The sequence below is a fragment of the Plecotus auritus genome (genome assembly GCF_963455305.1).
Source record: "Plecotus auritus genome assembly, chromosome: 9".
In the NCBI taxonomy this organism is placed as follows: Eukaryota; Metazoa; Chordata; class Mammalia; order Chiroptera; family Vespertilionidae; genus Plecotus; species Plecotus auritus.
Window position 1 is genome coordinate 47,794,217 of NC_137783.1, and position 17,772 is coordinate 47,811,988.

General features: G+C 39.6%; 1 protein-coding gene across 3 annotated transcripts in view; it reads left to right on the forward strand.

Annotated features, from left to right (window-relative positions):
* Positions 1-17,772, forward strand: part of ADK (adenosine kinase) — a 539,444-nt gene that overhangs the window by 24,587 nt on the left and 497,085 nt on the right. The window contains exon 1 of one of the 3 annotated variants that reach the window (XM_080687590.1): positions 10,758-10,955. The exons of the other annotated variants lie outside the window; for them this stretch is intronic. Within the exon in view, the coding sequence (XP_080543716.1) occupies positions 10,942-10,955 (14 nt within the window). The 5' untranslated portion in view covers positions 10,758-10,941. Of the gene's footprint in view, positions 1-10,757; positions 10,956-17,772 lie in introns of those variants that run through there. 3 annotated transcript variants of the gene reach the window in all.

Below are 17,772 nucleotides of genomic sequence, written 5' to 3' on the forward strand. Positions count from 1 at the left end.
TGTTGTGCTATCTAAGGAAAGATACTTCAAAGACACATTATCTCAAATACCACAGTTTTAGTAGGCTCTTTGCACTTCTTTCCCTCCCATGTTTCCCAGTAACACAGAGACTACTATCACTACCAGCTCCACCACATAAACATCCTAGTCTTTCAATTTTAAATATCTAGTCATTGCAGAAAAACAATCTACCCTATTTCCATAGGGAGGGGCTTTGCTCTAAGTATGTCACTCTAATCCGTCCTGCATCCAATTTAAGGTCAGTCTTTAGGCAGATGAGTCAATGCCAATCTTGGTCCTGTCCCACAGATTTTGAGAGAAGATGGGCCAATGTAGTAGAGTGAAATGGGACCTTCAAATCTAGGTTGATCCTCATAAATACAGACTATGGATTGTTGGTTCCTATTGTTACACTCTTAGAGTAAAAACCAAAATAAAAACATTGAATAAAAACTTTTTTAGAAATAAATCCCATTATTTATAAAACAACCAAGTAGAAATGAATATTTCTTAGGACATTTTTCAGAAAAAACTATATTCAATTTGAGAGCATATTTATTTTTTACTTCTATTTAGAAAATGATATGTACTAGGAGTTAGAAAAAGGATATGCGCGAACACTATATAAGTAATTTGTTATATATATATATATGTTTTTTTGTTTTTTTTTACAGTTGAATCTTTTGTGAATATCTGTGGTTTCAACTTCTGAGTCTTGAAAGGTCTCGATAAATTGTAATTTTACTGAAGCCTAAATTTAAATCACACAAGTTGAATGGCTGTGGCGTGGGGGAAATCTGCTTAGCGTGATAGTACATTTAGCTACTTGGTACTTATTCTGTGCTCCTATCTTGCACAATGGTAAAAAAGATGTGTTTTATTTTAGAAAACAATCGCTTTTTTGATTTTGACAGAAATGAAATGGTTGAAATTTAAAAAAATAAAGGGGTCCAAGAAGTGGTTCTAGGTCATAGGAGTTTTAGCTAAATTAAAGGCAAAAATGGCAGATTCACTGGCCGATCAGATTTAATCTGTGAATGAGCATATCCTATACTATATAATAAAAGGCTAATATGCAAATCGACTGAACAGCAGAATGACTGGTCGCTATGATGCACACTGACCACCAGGGGGCAGGCGCTCAATGCAGGAACTGCCCCCTGGTGGTCAGTATGTTCCCACAGGGGAGTGCCGCTCAGCCAGAAGCGCTGAGTCCTGTGCAGTGGCGGTGGTGGGACCCTCTCCTGCCTCTGCAGCAGCGCTAAGGATGGCCTAAACCAGCAGTTGGACATCCCTCAAGGCCTCCTGGACTGTGAGAGGGCTCAGGCTGGGCTGAGGGACCCCCCCAACCGCCCGACTGCACGAATTTCGTGCACCAGGCCTCTAGTATGGAAATAAAAGAAGCAATTTCTGAAATTATTTCATATGGTGCTTCCACTAATCAGAAAGCTGTCACTAAATCATTACATCTCAGTGGGTGGAAGCATAGTGTGGTGTTCTGGAATTTAGATATTTATAAAAGTCTCAGACTTACATCAGGCTATCTTGGACTTACTCTAGTGACACTGTGTATAATGGTAATTAGCCGCAGTTCTGGAGTCAGACTACCAGACTTTAGATTTCTGTTCTGCAATCTATGGCTTTGCAAGTTATTTAACCTCTCTGACCTTCAATTTCTTCATCTATAAAATGGTGATAATAAAATATCTCCTGATAGGGTTGAAAATTCAAATGGGGTAGTACTAGAAAGATATATAGCATGCTGTCTGGCACATATTAGGCACTTAGTAAGTTTTACCTATTTATTCTACTTATATTTGTACCTGCTAGCATCTGACAGCTGAGATAGAATAGTTTGCTTCTTAGGGTGTTGTTCAAATGAAACTGCATTACGTTCTGGACACTCATTTTTAATATATCAGAAAACAGCAGGCATGCCCTAGCCAGGTTGCTCAGTTGAGGGTCATCCTGATAAAAACTAAGATTGCAGGTTCGATCCCCAGTCAGAGCACATACAAGAATAAATTAATTAATGCATAAATAAGTGGGACAACAAATCAGATTTTCTCTCTCCCCTTTCGTCTCTAAAATCAATCAGTAAATAAATAAAAAGAAAACAGCAGGCACTATAGAGTTAAAAAAAAAAAAAAAACGAGAAAGAAAAACCTGTTTCACAGTGTCTACCTCCATCCCTGACTTCTCTCAGAACTCCAGTCTGTTCTGAGCTTCTCTGTTGCCTTCTCCATTTATTGCAGTAAATAGCACCATTTACCCAATTTAGTCTAAAATCTAGGAGTTACTCTTGATTCCTTTCCTTCCTTAGTCCCCCATTTCTATTTCATCAGCAGATCCTGTCATTCTACCTCCAAATGTCCATCTATTTCTATGTCCATCACTATCTTCATGATTCAAACAGGAGTGTTTGTCATCTGTCTTACTACAACAGGCTTCTAATTTAGTCTTTCTGCTTTCATGCTCCTGTATTCCATTCTTCATACTATAACCAGGGTGATCTTTTAAAACAAAATTAAATCATGTCATTCCTCTGTTTAAAACTTAATTATGGTGGATTCTTGTCATGCTTATAATAAAATCAAAATTTCTTAGGCTTATAAAAGGTAAGATGATCTGCTTCTTGCTCTGACCACAAACCTTTCTTCTCTCCCTTGCCTTTTTTCACACTTATCATTTTAGTGCTATCTTTTAGGAATGCCCTTATCCTACCTGGTTCTTGTCATTTAGTTCTCTCTTGCTGGAGGACTTCCCTGACTACCCAATCTAAAGGAGAATTTCTCTACTTTGATCTGCTGGTTTTTATTCTCTGCATAGCACTAATGATCATTTGGTGTTCTTACTTGTTTGATTATTCATTTATATCCCTTTACTAAAATGTAAGTTCTATAAGGGCAGTACATATATATATATATATATATATATATATATATATATATATTTTATTGATTTCAGAAAGGAAGAGAGGGAGAAAAAGATAGAAACATCAATGATGAAAGAGTTATTGATCAGCTGCCTCCTGCACACCCCCATACTGGGGGTTGAGCCTGCAACTTGGGCATGTGTCCTGAAGTGGAAATTGAACCGAGACCTCCTGGTTGATAGGTCGACACTCAACCACTAAACCACACCAGCTGGGCTGTTTTTTATTTTATAATTTTTATTTTTTAAAATATATTTTATTGATTTTTTTACAGAGAGGAAGGGAGAGGCATAGAGAGTTAGAAACATTGATGAGAGGGAAACATCGATCAACTGCCTCCTGCATACCCTCTTCTGGGTATGTGCCCGCAACCAAGGTACATGCCCTTGACCGGAATCGAACCTGGGACCCTTCAGTTCGCAGGCCGACACTCTATTAACTGAGCCAAATCCATTAGGGCTGTTTTTTTATTTTTAAATCCTCACCTGAGGTTATGTTTTTATTGATTTTTAGAGAGAGGAAGGGGGAGAGAGAGAGAGAGAGAGAGAGAGAGAGAGAGAGAGAAAGGAGAGAAAGGAGAGAAAGGAGAGAAAGGAGAGAAAGAAACATCGATATGAGAGAGAAACATCAATTGTTTGCCTCCCGTATGCACCCCTACCAGGTACAAAGGAAGACACTCCAACCAACTGAGCCACCCAGCCAGGCAGTACATGTTCTTGATTGTTGTTGAATATATTTATCTAGTGTCTTCAGTAGTAGGGCAGATGCTCATTAAATATTTGTTGAGATAGAGTGAATGATTCCTAAAAGCTTGTTTGTGAAGTACCATAGATCAGCCCTATGGTGAAGTAAAAAGAAAAGCTTTTGTATAGAAAACATACTTCATGAGATTACCAACAATATTTTGGGAAGGGAGAGGGAGAAGGAGAGAGAGAGAGAGAGAAACATCGATGTGAGAACAAAACATCTATTGCTTACCTCACACATGCTACCTACCAGGGATGGAACCAGCAACCTTTCCATTGCATATGATGATACCCAACCGAGCCACACTGGCCAGGGCCCTTCATACATTTTTTATGTCAAAATGTCCTTTTGTAAAATGATAGTGATATTCAATTTATAATTTAAAAATATGTTCGTGGCAGCATGAATAATTGGGAAGCACTGTTATCCTGTACTTTTAGATGGATGTCTTTGAGTTTCAGTAGGTCTTTGATTTGTAGTTCACTGCAAATAAAGAAGTACTGTGTAGGTGTTCCTGGGAGAGAGTTTTGCTAAGAATTCTTACTAAATATAAAGTTCAGTCAATCAAATGCTATATTTTTCAAATTCTCCTGGGAAATAAATTGTCAGGTTCTATTTGAAGATTATATTCTGTTTGAATATGTAATGTTAAAGTGAAATGTGACATAAGTATCCACAGATACTAATTAAAGGAAGTAAAAATAGTAGACCTCTAATAATGTCTTTTGCGGAAAAGAGTTAATACATTGAGCAGTGTTTCTGTGAATAACCTTATCCATAATGAAAGCTAACTAAAATTGCATATATTTTATTACCTTAGAACTGATCAACTTTAAAAAGAACCCAATTTATATTAAGATATGAGTGAACTTTTTTTTTTTTTTTTTCTTTCATTGTCCAGTAAAACTGAAAGGGACCTGAAATTTCACCTTTACAAACTCCCTGTGTTTCAGATAAGGAGACCAATGGTCAAAGGACATAATGTTTTTGGTAGTTTCAGGATTAGAATTTCTCTCTCCTTATTCTCAGGCTCCTGAAATTCACACTGTAACATACTACTTATTTTAGGGAGATAAGTCTTAAGAAATTTCTCTTTTTGGAGTATGATTTAGATTGTTTTAAAGTATTATTTCGATCAGTATTTTAATTCACATGAAATGAGATATATTTTTAAATACCACGCAGGGAAGACATTCCACTTTCAGTGTTGTGACAGCTGGCCTCTGAAAGGCTGTGTGAAGCTCTAAAAGTGCTATTTATGCTTTAACTTTTGTCAAGTTAAGATTTAAAATTAACCAACAAAATAATAGATATTTTATTTTTGTTATTCCTGTCTTAAAGAATCTTTAAACATGAAAAGATGAGACATTTATAAAGTAAGTCTAATTCCTCTAAAATGATAGTTTTGAAGGTTTTGATTTAAAAAAGTGTTTTAATAAAGAGCAGGAATAATTTTTGTAGTTTTAAATCATTTCATAAAGGTAATTAAAGTTTAATAGTAATCACAAAAATTTATGCTAATAAAACCAATATATAGTGGAAAATTTATAAGCTAGATCAAAATAAATAAAGTAAAAATTAGACATAATTTCACTTTCTGGAGAAACCAATAATAACATTTTGGTGTGTTTCTTACCATCTTTTGTGTGTACAATTATGGTATGTATTTTTTTCTTTTAACAAAGTCAAGACCATTCTCTATATTCCTTTTGTTTGTTTTGCTTTTTTGCATTTAACATTATATCATGAGCATTTTTGTACATTCTTAAAAAGTTTATGGAAAGATTTTATAATCCTACCTAATAAAGAGGGAATATGCTAATTAACCATCACTCCATCACAAAGATGGCTGCACCCACAGCTGAGGCCAAGTTCCCATAAGGAGCCTTAACAAGCAATCAGCAGGGACCTGAGGCTACAACCCTCTCCCGCCCCTGTGGGGCTTGACAGGGGACCTCAGGCAGGCAGGGCTTGACAGGGGACTTCAGGCCACACCCCCCACCCGGCAGGGCTTGACAAGGGACCTCAAGGTGCACTTCCCATCCTGGTGCTGGGCTAGGGGACCTCAGGCTGCTCCCCCGGCCCCAGCTCCAGGCTGGGGGACCACAGGCCACATCCCCCGCCCCAGCACCGAGCCAGGGGACCTGAGGCTGCGCCCCCCTGCCTGGCGGGGCTTGACAGGGGACCTCAAGGTGCACCCCCAGTGCTGGGTCGGGGGAACTCAGGCCATGCCGATGGAGCTTGATAGGGGACCTGAGGCTGTTCCCCCATCCCGGTGCCGGGCAGGGGGACCTGAGGCTGCACCCTCCCCCTCACCCCCCAACCCCAGCCTGGCGGGGCTTGACGGGGGAACTCAGGCCATGTCCCACACCTGGCGGGGCTTGACGGGGGACCTCAAGGCATGCCCCACCACCCTGGTCTGGGCTGTGGGACCTCAGGGCACACCCCCTGTCCTGGCGCCCGGCCAGGGGACCTGAGGCTACGTTCCCTGCCCGGTGGGGCTTGACAAAGGTGGGACTAGTCAGGTCTGGATCTATCCCAATGAGGGGAGGGGGCTGGCCGGGTCTGGGTCTCACGTGATTTTGAGGCACATGTGGATGGGCGGGGACTTGACTCTGGGTCCCGTGGTGTGCCCCAGACTCTTGACAGGAGGAAGGTTTTCATATACATTTTACTAATTTTCTTTCATCTCTGACACTTCTATTATAAAGGGCAAATAGCAATATTAAATTATTTCCTCTAATTAATCCCCTTTTAATGTGCACGGATTTCGTGCACCGGGCCACTAGTAGCTCCATAACATTCTTATGTAATTTATTTAACCATTGTTCTATTCTTGGTTACTTAGGTAATAATTTTTTTACTATTAATGCTGAAATGATTAACTGGTTTTTCATATCTTTGTTCACATTGTTCTATTTTAATTATAATAGTTGCCTAAAATGGAATTGGTGACATATTGCCGAGAAGCTTTTTAGAAATGTACTAATTTAAACTCCCAGTAATAATATATGAAAACTAGAGGCCTGATGCATGAAATTCGTGCAAAGAGTAGGCTTTCCTTCCCGCAGGTGCTGGCATTGGCTTCCCTCTGGTACCTGGGACCCGGGCTTCCCTGGCAGCCCTGGCTTCGTCCAGAAGGTTCTCCGGAAGGACGTCCAGAAGGACATCCGGTCTAATTAGCATATTACCCTTTTATTATTATAGATGCTGTTTTATTGCACCCTTAACAACAAATTGGCTGTATTTGAACAGGACTTTGTTATTATTTGGGGGCTTGAAGCATTTGTTGAAAAGATTAGTATGGTGGGTCCACATATTTGTTATGCTATCCAGAGGCACTTAACTTTTTTTTAAAAGTATTTTTTAATTGATTTCAGAGAGGAAGAGAGAGGGAGGGAGAGAGAGATAGAAACACCAATGATGAAAGAAAATCACTGATTTGCGGCCTCCTGCAGACTCCACACTTGGGATGGAGCCACAACCCAGGCATGTGTCTTGACTGGGAATCGAACCATGACCTTCTAGTTCATAGGTCGACGCTTAGTCCTGAGCCACGCTGGCTGGGCTAGGGGCACTTAACTGTTGAAATTAGAAATCTATTTGTTTTTATAGCGGCAGACTAACCACACAATTAAAGTAGATAGAATATTTACTTATCTTCCCAAGAGCAAACTATTCTCTTTGGGTCACACTTACCCTGGTTCCACTATTTAAATTGTAAAAAAGTTAATGATGGATAAAAATTTCAATTGACTGCTTTTCCCTAAAGTATAGAGAATAGGGTTGAAATAAATTGCTTAAAAAATTGATTAAAAGAGTTTAAATAGTAGTTGCTCAGTAGCTGTGTGTTTTTTTGTGTGTGTGTGTTTTGGGAAAGACTGGTTGGTAGAGAGGATAGGGAAAAATTAGAAAAAGAACATGACTGAGGAAAGATTTTATAATAGCTCCATAACAAAGGTGCTGTGAATAAAAAGAATTTCTGTCTTCACCTGGAAAAAAATGTCTTTACTTTTGTTTATATGTGATTGACTCTGAAAGAACAATTAATTACACATGCACCTGTTTCCGGAAATAACATTTTTATGCCTGTACCTGTCAAAATGAACTGGTACCGAAATAAATTTTTAAATAAATATTTTGCAAGTTGTGTTGATTATGTAAAAAAATCATAGTTTTAAGTTAAACGTTAAGGGACACTTAACAAAAATAAGTTGTTTTTTTTGGCCAGCTGGAGTGGCTCAGTTGTTTGTGCCTCATGCTATGCCCCGAAAGATTGCCGATTCTATTCTGGGTCAGGGCACGTACCTGGGTTCGATCCCTGGTTGGGGCATGTGCAGAGGCAACAGATGGATGATTCTCTCTCTCTCTCTCATCTCTTCCTCTCTTTAAGTATTTCCTCGGGTGAGGATTAAAAAAAAAACCAAGTTGAAAAAAGTTGTTTTCTAAAACTTTGAATGTGATATGGCTTTAACCTGATTAAATATTTGAATATTGCAGGCCCTTGTCTTCTCTTAATGACATAGAATTTAGTATGTTTGTTAAAAAATAAAGTTTTAAGTCTAGCTGTTTTGGTACAAAAAAACTTTATTGTTAAAAATCAAAAGTGGGAGTTATAAAGTATGTTAGACATGAGCAAAGTGCATTTTATTTTTCACAGGGCCAAGTTCGTGTTAGCTTTCATGTCATGCTTCCCAGAGATGTAATTTTAACTAGTGTGATAATAAGAAAATAATCACACCATGTGCCAAGGAGTCTATTAGACACTTTATTAGAATTAAGTTTTAATCTTCGCAATGCCCTGAAAAGCATGGGTAACCTGAAGACAAAGTTCTAAAACCAGTCTAAGATCATACAGCTAGTAGGAAGTCAAGCAGTGGTTACAAACCACATGTCTTGCTACCTTTACAACCTTGCTACTTAGCAGGATCCACAGAAAAGAAGCAAATGATGAGATCTGGGTACATAAAGAATTGCAAAATCTTGGGTACATAAAGAATTGCAAAATCTTGGGTACATAAAGAATTGCAAAATCTTGGCCACAGAGACCTGCTTCGTCAAACCCTTATTTTAACAAGATCCCGCATGTGATGTGTATGCATGTTAAAGTTTGAGAAGCACCATACTATATCCCCTGTTAAAAGTATGTTGAAGTTTTGAAATCCTTTCTAAGGATTTTTATTGGTTTTACTTTTTGTTCCATGTGTTATCAACATTTTCCACATGAGGGAGAGGGAAACTGTTGAATTAGTCAGTGTCTCCACCACTACAAATTGCTATCTTTTTTTTTTTTTTTTGATTCAGACCCTGTGGAAATCCAGAGGAACAATTGACTAATTCTGTTTGTGGACATTTGGTCAAAGTCTCATCAGCCAAATATAGCTCTGTTTTTAACAGCCATTCCTCATGGGCCCAACATGGCAGATTTATAGTCCACGGCTTCATTCTGGGTAGGCATTTCCAAAATTAAAGAGATAAATGCTTAAAAGAAAGCATTTTTGAAAGAAACTTAAAATCTTTTGGAATGTTTCATATTTTAGATGATTAGCAGACCATCTATAAACTGGTGTCTCTACTAATTTCATTTTAAGAACTTAATTATTTGGTCACAGGGGCAATGATAGGTAAAAAAAAAGCAAGGCTAATTTAGACAGTAGAACAGCACTTTACAGTAGAAATATAATGCAAGATGCATATAATTTTAAATTTTCTAGTAGCCACATTAAAAAAGTAAAAAGAAACTGTTTAATCTTAGTAATATAGTTTATTTAACCCAACATAGCAAAATATTATATCAACATGTAATCAATATAAAAATTGATATATTTTATATATATTTGTGTAGTCATGAAAAAATATGGTATTTTATATTTATATTGTCTCAATTTGAGAGATTTTCAAGTTGAAAAGTGAAATGTAGTCCAGTGAAAACCAAATGGTGTTTAATGGGAAAATATTTTACATTTTAAAATGTAAACTAATTAAAATTAAATAGAATTAAAAATTCAGTTCTTCTGGTTACACATAAGGCACATTTCAATATCACATGTTGAGTTGTGTTTCTAATGTAACTAATTTCAGACCTATGGAATTGATCACTATCCTAATGGTCAGTGAATGAATGCCATTGGGGGTTGGAGTCTGTTAATATGAATATTGGAGAATAAAGAGGGAATCAAGAAAAGCTATTTAGGTCATAAAGCGTTTACAGATACCACCTGCCCCCTACCCCGCCCTGTCCTTCCCGCAGTTGGAATTAATTTAACCTGTCTTTTATTGGTGGTTCAGAATCAGTTTCTTAACCCTTTATCCCCACTGATTAAGATTAGGGCCAGTAGTTAGGGTCTTTCAACTTTTTCTATGGCATCAGAGGGCTGCACACTATTCAGAAAAGTGAGGTAATCTGACAATTAAGTGTGGCAAGCTGGATGGTCTGAGTAGGTTTGTTTGGTCAAAAGGTTTTAAACTGTGTGTACCTGGATCACCAGGGGACGTTTGCTAAAAATAACTGTGTCCGGGCCTCACCCTCCTAGATTCTAATCACAAAGTTTAGAGTCCTGGGCACTTACATACATATTAAAAAAGCAGTTCTAATTGTTTAAGTCCAAGAACGTTTGGGGACCATCAGACTCGGCAGTTGACACTCAAAGGCTGCGAGTTCGAATTTAACCTACGGTTCGGCTGCCTGGCCTTGGGTTCCCCGGCTGAGCTTTCCGGCGGCTGCTACGTTTCCCCTGCAGATGGGTCTGCAGGCTGTTGACCCAGCCCCGAAGACGGCCCCACAGCGTCTCCGGCTCAGGTCCGCTAAAGCGACCTGCGCCCGCCTAGGTAGACCGCAGCCATGTGACTGATAACACCGGTGGCCTTTCGGGCAGCCATTTTTGAGGCGGGCACCCGACCTCACGTCCCGTTAGCTAGGAGTGGGGGGGAATGCTGTTCCTGGGGCTCAAGATGGCCACGGCGCCCGCGTGCCAGCCCGCGTGTCAACCAAGCGCCGGAGGGCGGACTCCGGACGCCCGGGCAGCCCGGGCGCCTGGCCCCTCTGCGGCCGCGGGCCCGGGGCGGGGCGTCCCCTGCGGGCGCGGCCAATCAGCGCGAGGGCCGGGCGGGCGGGGGCCGGCGCAGGGGTGTGTGAGGACGCGCCGCGGTCGCTGAGTGTCTGAGCAGGAGCAGTTGCTGTGGTACCTGCTGCTGCCGCTGCTGGCGCGGACGCGGAGCATCGGACGCGGGCGCTGCGCGTGGGGCTGGAAGGTGAAGCCATGACGTCCGTCAGGTACGGAGAGGGCGCAGCCCGAGCCGCTCGCCTACTGGGTGTTAGGACCCCGACTGCCGGAAGACTGCTGCCCCTCGCTCGGTGGTCCCGAGCCTCCCGGCGCCACTGGTCCCCCTCGGGTTGGAGGTCCTCTGCACTTTTCATTTGAGCATTTCTGCTTTCCTCAGAAGTTTTGGGGGTCGGTGGCACTTGGCGGGATCTGTAAACAGCCGCCCCCTGGCGTGAACCCCGCCCAAATAACAAGGTTTGAGGCTTGCCTGTGTGTGTAGTGACTTTTCCATGAAAAAACGTGTCTCCCTCCCCCCCCCCCCCCAAGAAGTGTGTCGTGCTCCTGTGTGTCCATTCCTGCATGTCATGCCTCTGACAGAACTTCATCATGGCCTTGAGCAGACCTGCAAGTTGGCCCTTCTCTAGTGCAGGTAGATTGCCCCCAAGTGATGAAATTGTGCGTCCCTAAAATGTTTGCTTATGACTGGAATTAGTACTCTGGGGAAGGCACCATCTGTTTACCTGCTTGTTGCGCGTCACAGGTGAAATGCGTTTTGTCAGATAGTAGGTATACAACGGGACTGATAAACACATCTCCCCCCAGTTGCTCTTCCAGTGTTGAAGGTTCTTTGTTAATGGCGATGGGATAATGGGCCTGCGTGTATCTTTGACTGAATATTTAACTTACGCTAATGCAACTATTTCTAAAAAGAGATAAATTACGTTATTTACTCAGTGTTCTGACCTCCCTCTTTTAAAGTAAACCCTGGCCTTCACTGTCCCAGAGAAAGTGAAGGAGGCCCCAACACAAAAGTGAAGAGAATAAGTTAGTTTTTTGTCTGAGCTTCCAGCGCCTCAGTCCTGGCGATTTAACAGTTTCTCATTGCTTATTTTGACTACACAAATTTAGGAGATGACTTGAGAACCTAACCCTCAGGTAAGATAAGGGTAACATTCAACTGTGCTGAACTCAAATACAGTTTCTCTTAAATCGCATAATTCGGAACTAACATAGGCAAAGAGTACTTCATTATGCAGGAGGAGAAATTCAGGTGCTGAAACATGGAGACTCTGGGGAAAAGATTTTACAGTACATGTAAGTCCAGGTTACAATGCTAATAGCATTTTAGGATGAATTAAGAAAGTGCTGTCAAAGCAGATTAATTTCCCCTTTCCAGTGCCACTCCCAGTATCAGAAACTGCTCTTAATTAGGTTGTGGGTCAGTTACTTTCTGTATTAAGAATCATTTCTTATGTGGACTCAATTTTAAAGGCTACTCTTAATTGGAGAAACTCCCAAATATAAAGCTTCTGCTGCTTGGCAAGGGGCAACAGGCTGCATCTTTTAGTGAAGGGTTTAATGGTGGTTGTGTTCAAAAGGCTGATTTAAAGGTTGATACCAGTCTTATTTGACTTATGAAAGGATAGGCAACTGCTAATAACGTTACGTTTATGCTGTTTCTTCAGATGTTTGTCTGCATTTTACATAGTGTTGATCTATAGTGACATGACTTAAAAGATTTTTAAATGTTATCCAAAACAGCTGCCACATTTTACAACTGAGGAAACAGACCAAGAATAGTTGAGTGCTGTGTGCAAAATCAGTGGCAGAGTTAGGAAGTGAATCCAAATATCCATGATCTAGTGCTCCTCATGATGCCTTTATAGAAACAATATATTATTTTCATTTTCTGAAAAAGCTGCTTCGATGGACAAAAATTATAATGTATTGTGAGAGACAACTGTAGTACCTATTTTCTCTCCTCTAGTCTTCTAAGGAGCTTGAGGATTTAAGTTCAGGAGTAGGCAGGGAGATTACTGAAGTTGAAGCAACTATGTATGTGGTGACAGTTTTAAATGAGTTGATAATCCTTGCCAGTTCCCAGTGAGAACTGCATTTAATGCAGTTATGTCATACCTTAGTTTTCACACCATGTTAGGCATGTTCCCATTTTATGTCCAGTCTAATAGCCCAAAAGATATATATTATCGACCTGCTTTTACTGGTAAGGAGAGTGAACTAGGTCACAAGTTATCAAAATCTAACTTCATGTTCAGTGTTCTTTTTTATAACACACTTAAAAATAATTGTTGCTAAATATGTAACAGAATATAGAATTGGAAACCATTGAGGACCAGTGCTCAACATACCTGGGTTCTGGTTGAGAGCCTTTTCTTGAATTACTGTTTTTTCTCTCTTTTTCTTCTTCTCTGGACATTTGTTTAATGATATACTCAGTGATGGTGACATTCATATGTATCCCACAGTGTTCTTGAGTAGGTATGCAATTGCTTTTAAATTTTAAGGCATTTTATAAATGCCTCCTTGTTAAAAGCAATTTGAGCTCTTAGAAATTGTGTCATCTGAAAATAAATGTTTAAATCTTAAGTTTTTAAACATGAAGACACTTACCTAATTCCCTGACTTTACAATTGAAGAAGCCAAAATTTGTTTACATTTATACAAAATAATTGCATATATCTAACTAGAACCCAGATATCTAGACACCTGGTTCAGTGCCCTTTCTAGCGTAGCACTCAACTATTAGGAATTCCTAAAAAATGATTTAAAGTAAAAGAGATTATTTTTTTTTAAACTTAGATCTTTGAATGAATTTCGCTGGAGATACTATCTCTTTGAACTTTTATTTGTATTCTACTTCATCATTACTGATGAAGAGTCCAAATTTACAGTCTTTAAAACCAATTATTGGTTAATAACTTTTATCCTTTGTTATCAGGCTCCCACTGGTCTTAATTTGGGGAATGATAGAACATATTTGATAAATTGATGCTTTTGTCATTTTTAATTGGCCCAGTAGGAAAGTTGATAGTTTAGTTAAATTCAGGAGACAGGAAAACGTAGAATGAGAGGATAGAAGAGAATTTTAGCAATCATTTTACTCTTTGTACTGGACCTTGATATTTCCTAGTTAGGCAGTGGTAGAGCTTAAGATAGAATTTAGGCCATTTAGAATTGAAGGTCAGATAAAGAGCTTCCCAGACAAGGAAAAGCTACCACCAAACCATTATTACATGAAATGTTGAAGAAGAAATAAAAGATCAAAAATATGAACAGTAAAATGGCAATATATGCATATCTACCAACAATTGAATCTAAAAATCAAAATAAATGAACAAGGAATCTAATGAACAAAATAAACTGATGAATACAATAGAACCAGAGGCACAGAAACATGGAACATGGAATCTCGGGAGGGGGAGGGGAACCAGGAAGAGATTAACCAAAGAATTTATATGCATACATATATTACCAATGGACACAGACAATAGGGTGGTGAAGGCCTGGGGTGGGGTGGGAGGCAATGGGGAATTTAGGGGGAACATCTGTAATGTTCTCAATAATAAAGGTTTTAAAAAAAAGATCTTAGCTCTTCTGACTTCTACTTTATGCACTTTTCACTGAGCAACATTATTTCAAAACACCCCTGTGAATATTGCCTTTCCCCCCCCACTAACATCGGTGTCTAGTCTGGTTTTGGGCATTGCTTGCAGCTTGAATTTGTGCCAGGCAAGAATTGGAAAATGAGGTAGGGAGACAGGGAGAGTGTTTGCTCTAGAGCTGAGGAGCCCTATTCTTTGGCCTACCCAGACAGGTCAGATTTGGTCAAAGACTATTCTGGGACTCGACATTACTGTGTCCTACACGATGATTCTGGAACCATTTCTGTGGGTTGGCCTACACTGGAAAATTTCTGTGGGATGTGGGTGGGGTCCTGGGGTATTTTTCTCCTAACACTCAAGGCTTTGAGGTGCATCCAACAAGATCTGCCAAGCCACTGAGATGGAGAACATTCATATGAAGACTAAAATTTGGCTAAGATTGAAACTGCCTTACTTTGTTGAGCTGTTTGTTTAGTGCCTTTAAAACAGAATTTTCAAACTCATTTCAGGACTTGTGTCTTTTATAAGAAATGAAAATTTCAATTGCTGCACAAACTTTTATGTATGGGACTTCTTAGTGAGGCAAATGAACTTTTAAAATAAAATAAAATTGTTTTATTTATGAAATACTGTATTTTGAACAACTAAAACAGGAATCCTCTTACAAAACTGTGCAATGTTGTCAGCTGTTAATGCTCATATTTATAAATAGGTCATCTTTGTTTTAAAAGCATACAAGGTTTTCTAACTCCAAATCTTCCCAGCCACAGTATTGCTACATTAAGTAGAACTGTCAAAGATAAAACAGAATCAAAATGATTGTCCGGACTGAATGTTAACCCTTTCCTGTAACATTATTTAATATCTCTTTACCTCTTCATACTTACTTGTTTGAAATTGTTATTAAAAAATATTTTAATACCCTTCTAGGTAGTGAAGAGTTTAAACCATTGATGATATTTTCTAAATACCCCATGAGGCCTATAGTAGTAACTATATACCTGATTACCTTATGGAAAATTATTTCTGTGCCTGTGAATGGCAGACTCAGTGAACAGACTGTGTTTGGGTTGGGGGTGGCGTGCATTAGAAATATTTATCTAAAGTAATTGATTATTATAATTGACTGTTGGGTAACTTTTATTTATCTGAAATGCTGAACAAAAAATACTCTCTTGACTTTAATTTTTTTACTAGCTATAGTATGTTTATCACTTTATTTTTTCTCTAATTTTAACATTTTTATGGACGTATTCATTTAGATATTTTTCTAGTATGAGTCACATTACTGCACAATATCTGGTCTTTATTCTGTGGAATGACTTTTCTTTCCTCTGGTCAAATCCTATAAGTTATAACATTGCTTAGTTAATAGAACACTCTGGTGGTTTCAGGCACTTAGCTTATCGGGCCAGTGATCAGTTACTAATATTCTAACGATCAATTTTTAGCAGCACCAATATCCAAGTGTATCTGACCAGATTCAGAATTGGGTCTCTCCTGATAACCTTCAGCCTTTAATCTCCTCCCCAAATGTGAAGACTGGCATGGTCCTTGGAATCAGAGGAAGTGTTCACTAATAAAAAAAAAATACTGTAATAAACCATAAGCATGGATTCTTATTTTCAAATAGCAAAGCTAGTTTATAAATAGGATGACCATATGTCCCAGTTTACTCAGGACAACCCTGAATCATACCTGTTACCCTGGCATAATTATAAATGACTCTTCCTTTACTCTCAAAAATGTCCTGTTTGGATAATAAATTATCTAGTCACATATTTACTTGTATATACTATAATCATTTTGTTATAGTAGATTTTGGTTGTTGGAATGTTATTTGAAATAGGACCATAAGACAAAATATATATGTGTATATATATATATATATATATATATATATATATATATATATATGTATTTATATATAATATGCACATACATATAATTATATATATAATTGGTCATTTTATTGTATTAAGAGAGTTCTGAGTGTCTAAATGTAGTATCCTAATATAAAAAAACTCAGGGTCTGTAGTGACCAACCAAAGGCTCGACTGAACACCGGAAGTCAGTCCTGCAGTCAGTGCTGGGTTGCCGTGGCGACCCAGCACTGACTGCCAAGGGGGCTGTGGATCAAGCCCGGAGAGAGGCCCAAAGAGAGAGGCAGGATCTGATCTGCAGCCTCCGTGGCAGCTGTTGATCAGCCGTTGCCTCTCTCTTTCTCTCCGGGCTTTGCCAGTAGCTGTGCCTCTGTTTCTCTCCAGGCCTCCAAGGGGCTGCTGATCAGGCCCAGAGATAGGCCCGGAGACGCCGACTGACATAGAAACGAACCAATCAGAACCAAATCTGGGTGAACTGTGAGGAGCCATTGGCTGTCTATGAGGCGGAGCTTTTGACGCTGACTGGCGTAGAAACCGACCAGTCAGACCAAATCTGGGTGAACTGTGAGGATCCAATGGCTGCCTAGGAGGCGGAGCTTTTGATGCTGATTGGCATAGAAACTGACCAATCAGAACCAAATTGGCCGGCAGCTGGGAGCAGTTGGGTGGTGAGATCAGGCCAGCAGGGGAGGGCAGTTAGGGGCGATCAGGCAGGCAGGGGAGGGCAGTTGGGGGCGAGATCAGGCCAGCAGGGGAGGGATGTTGGGGGCGAGATCAGGCCGGCAGGGGAGGGCAGTTGGGGGCAGTTAGGCAGGCAGGCAGGTGAGCAGTTAGGAGCCAGCAGTCCCAGATTGCAAGAAGGATATCCGACTGCTGGGATATCTGGCAGTCGGACATCCCTCAATGGGGCCCCCAATTGGAGAGGGTGCAGGCTGGGCTGAGGGGACCCCCTCCTCTTTGCACAAATTTCGTGCACCAGGCCACTAGTATTGAATAAGAAAGCACGTGCTTTGAAGTTAGGAATCATTTATTTGTCTTCTGACCTTTGGCAGGTTATAAAACTTTTCTGAACTTTTTATTTCTGTTAAATGGAGATAATAGCAATACCTAACCAATAGAATTATTATAAAGATTTAAAGGTGATAACACATATAAAAATGTTTTATAGCTGCAAATTCCTATGTAATTGTGAATCATTTTTATGCCATACCTGTGCTCCTGAAAATTGAATTTAAAATGAATAATTTTATCTAGTTAAGGGGAATTTGCTATTTAACAGAGAATAGACAGTATTTTAGAAGTGTTTTACTGTAATGAGGAGCAGGGATAATAGTAGCTGGAGATATATGTAGAGTTAAGAGGGGCTGAATTTCAACATATTTGTATGCTGAAAGGAGTGATCCAGTAGAAAGCAAAAAAGTAGATGATGCTGGACAGAGGAATGAGATTATTTCATTGAGTATGCAAGAAGGCATAGGATCTAGAATACAAATGGGAAGATTGGCCTTGCATAATCTAAGGAACACAAATATGTCCCTAGT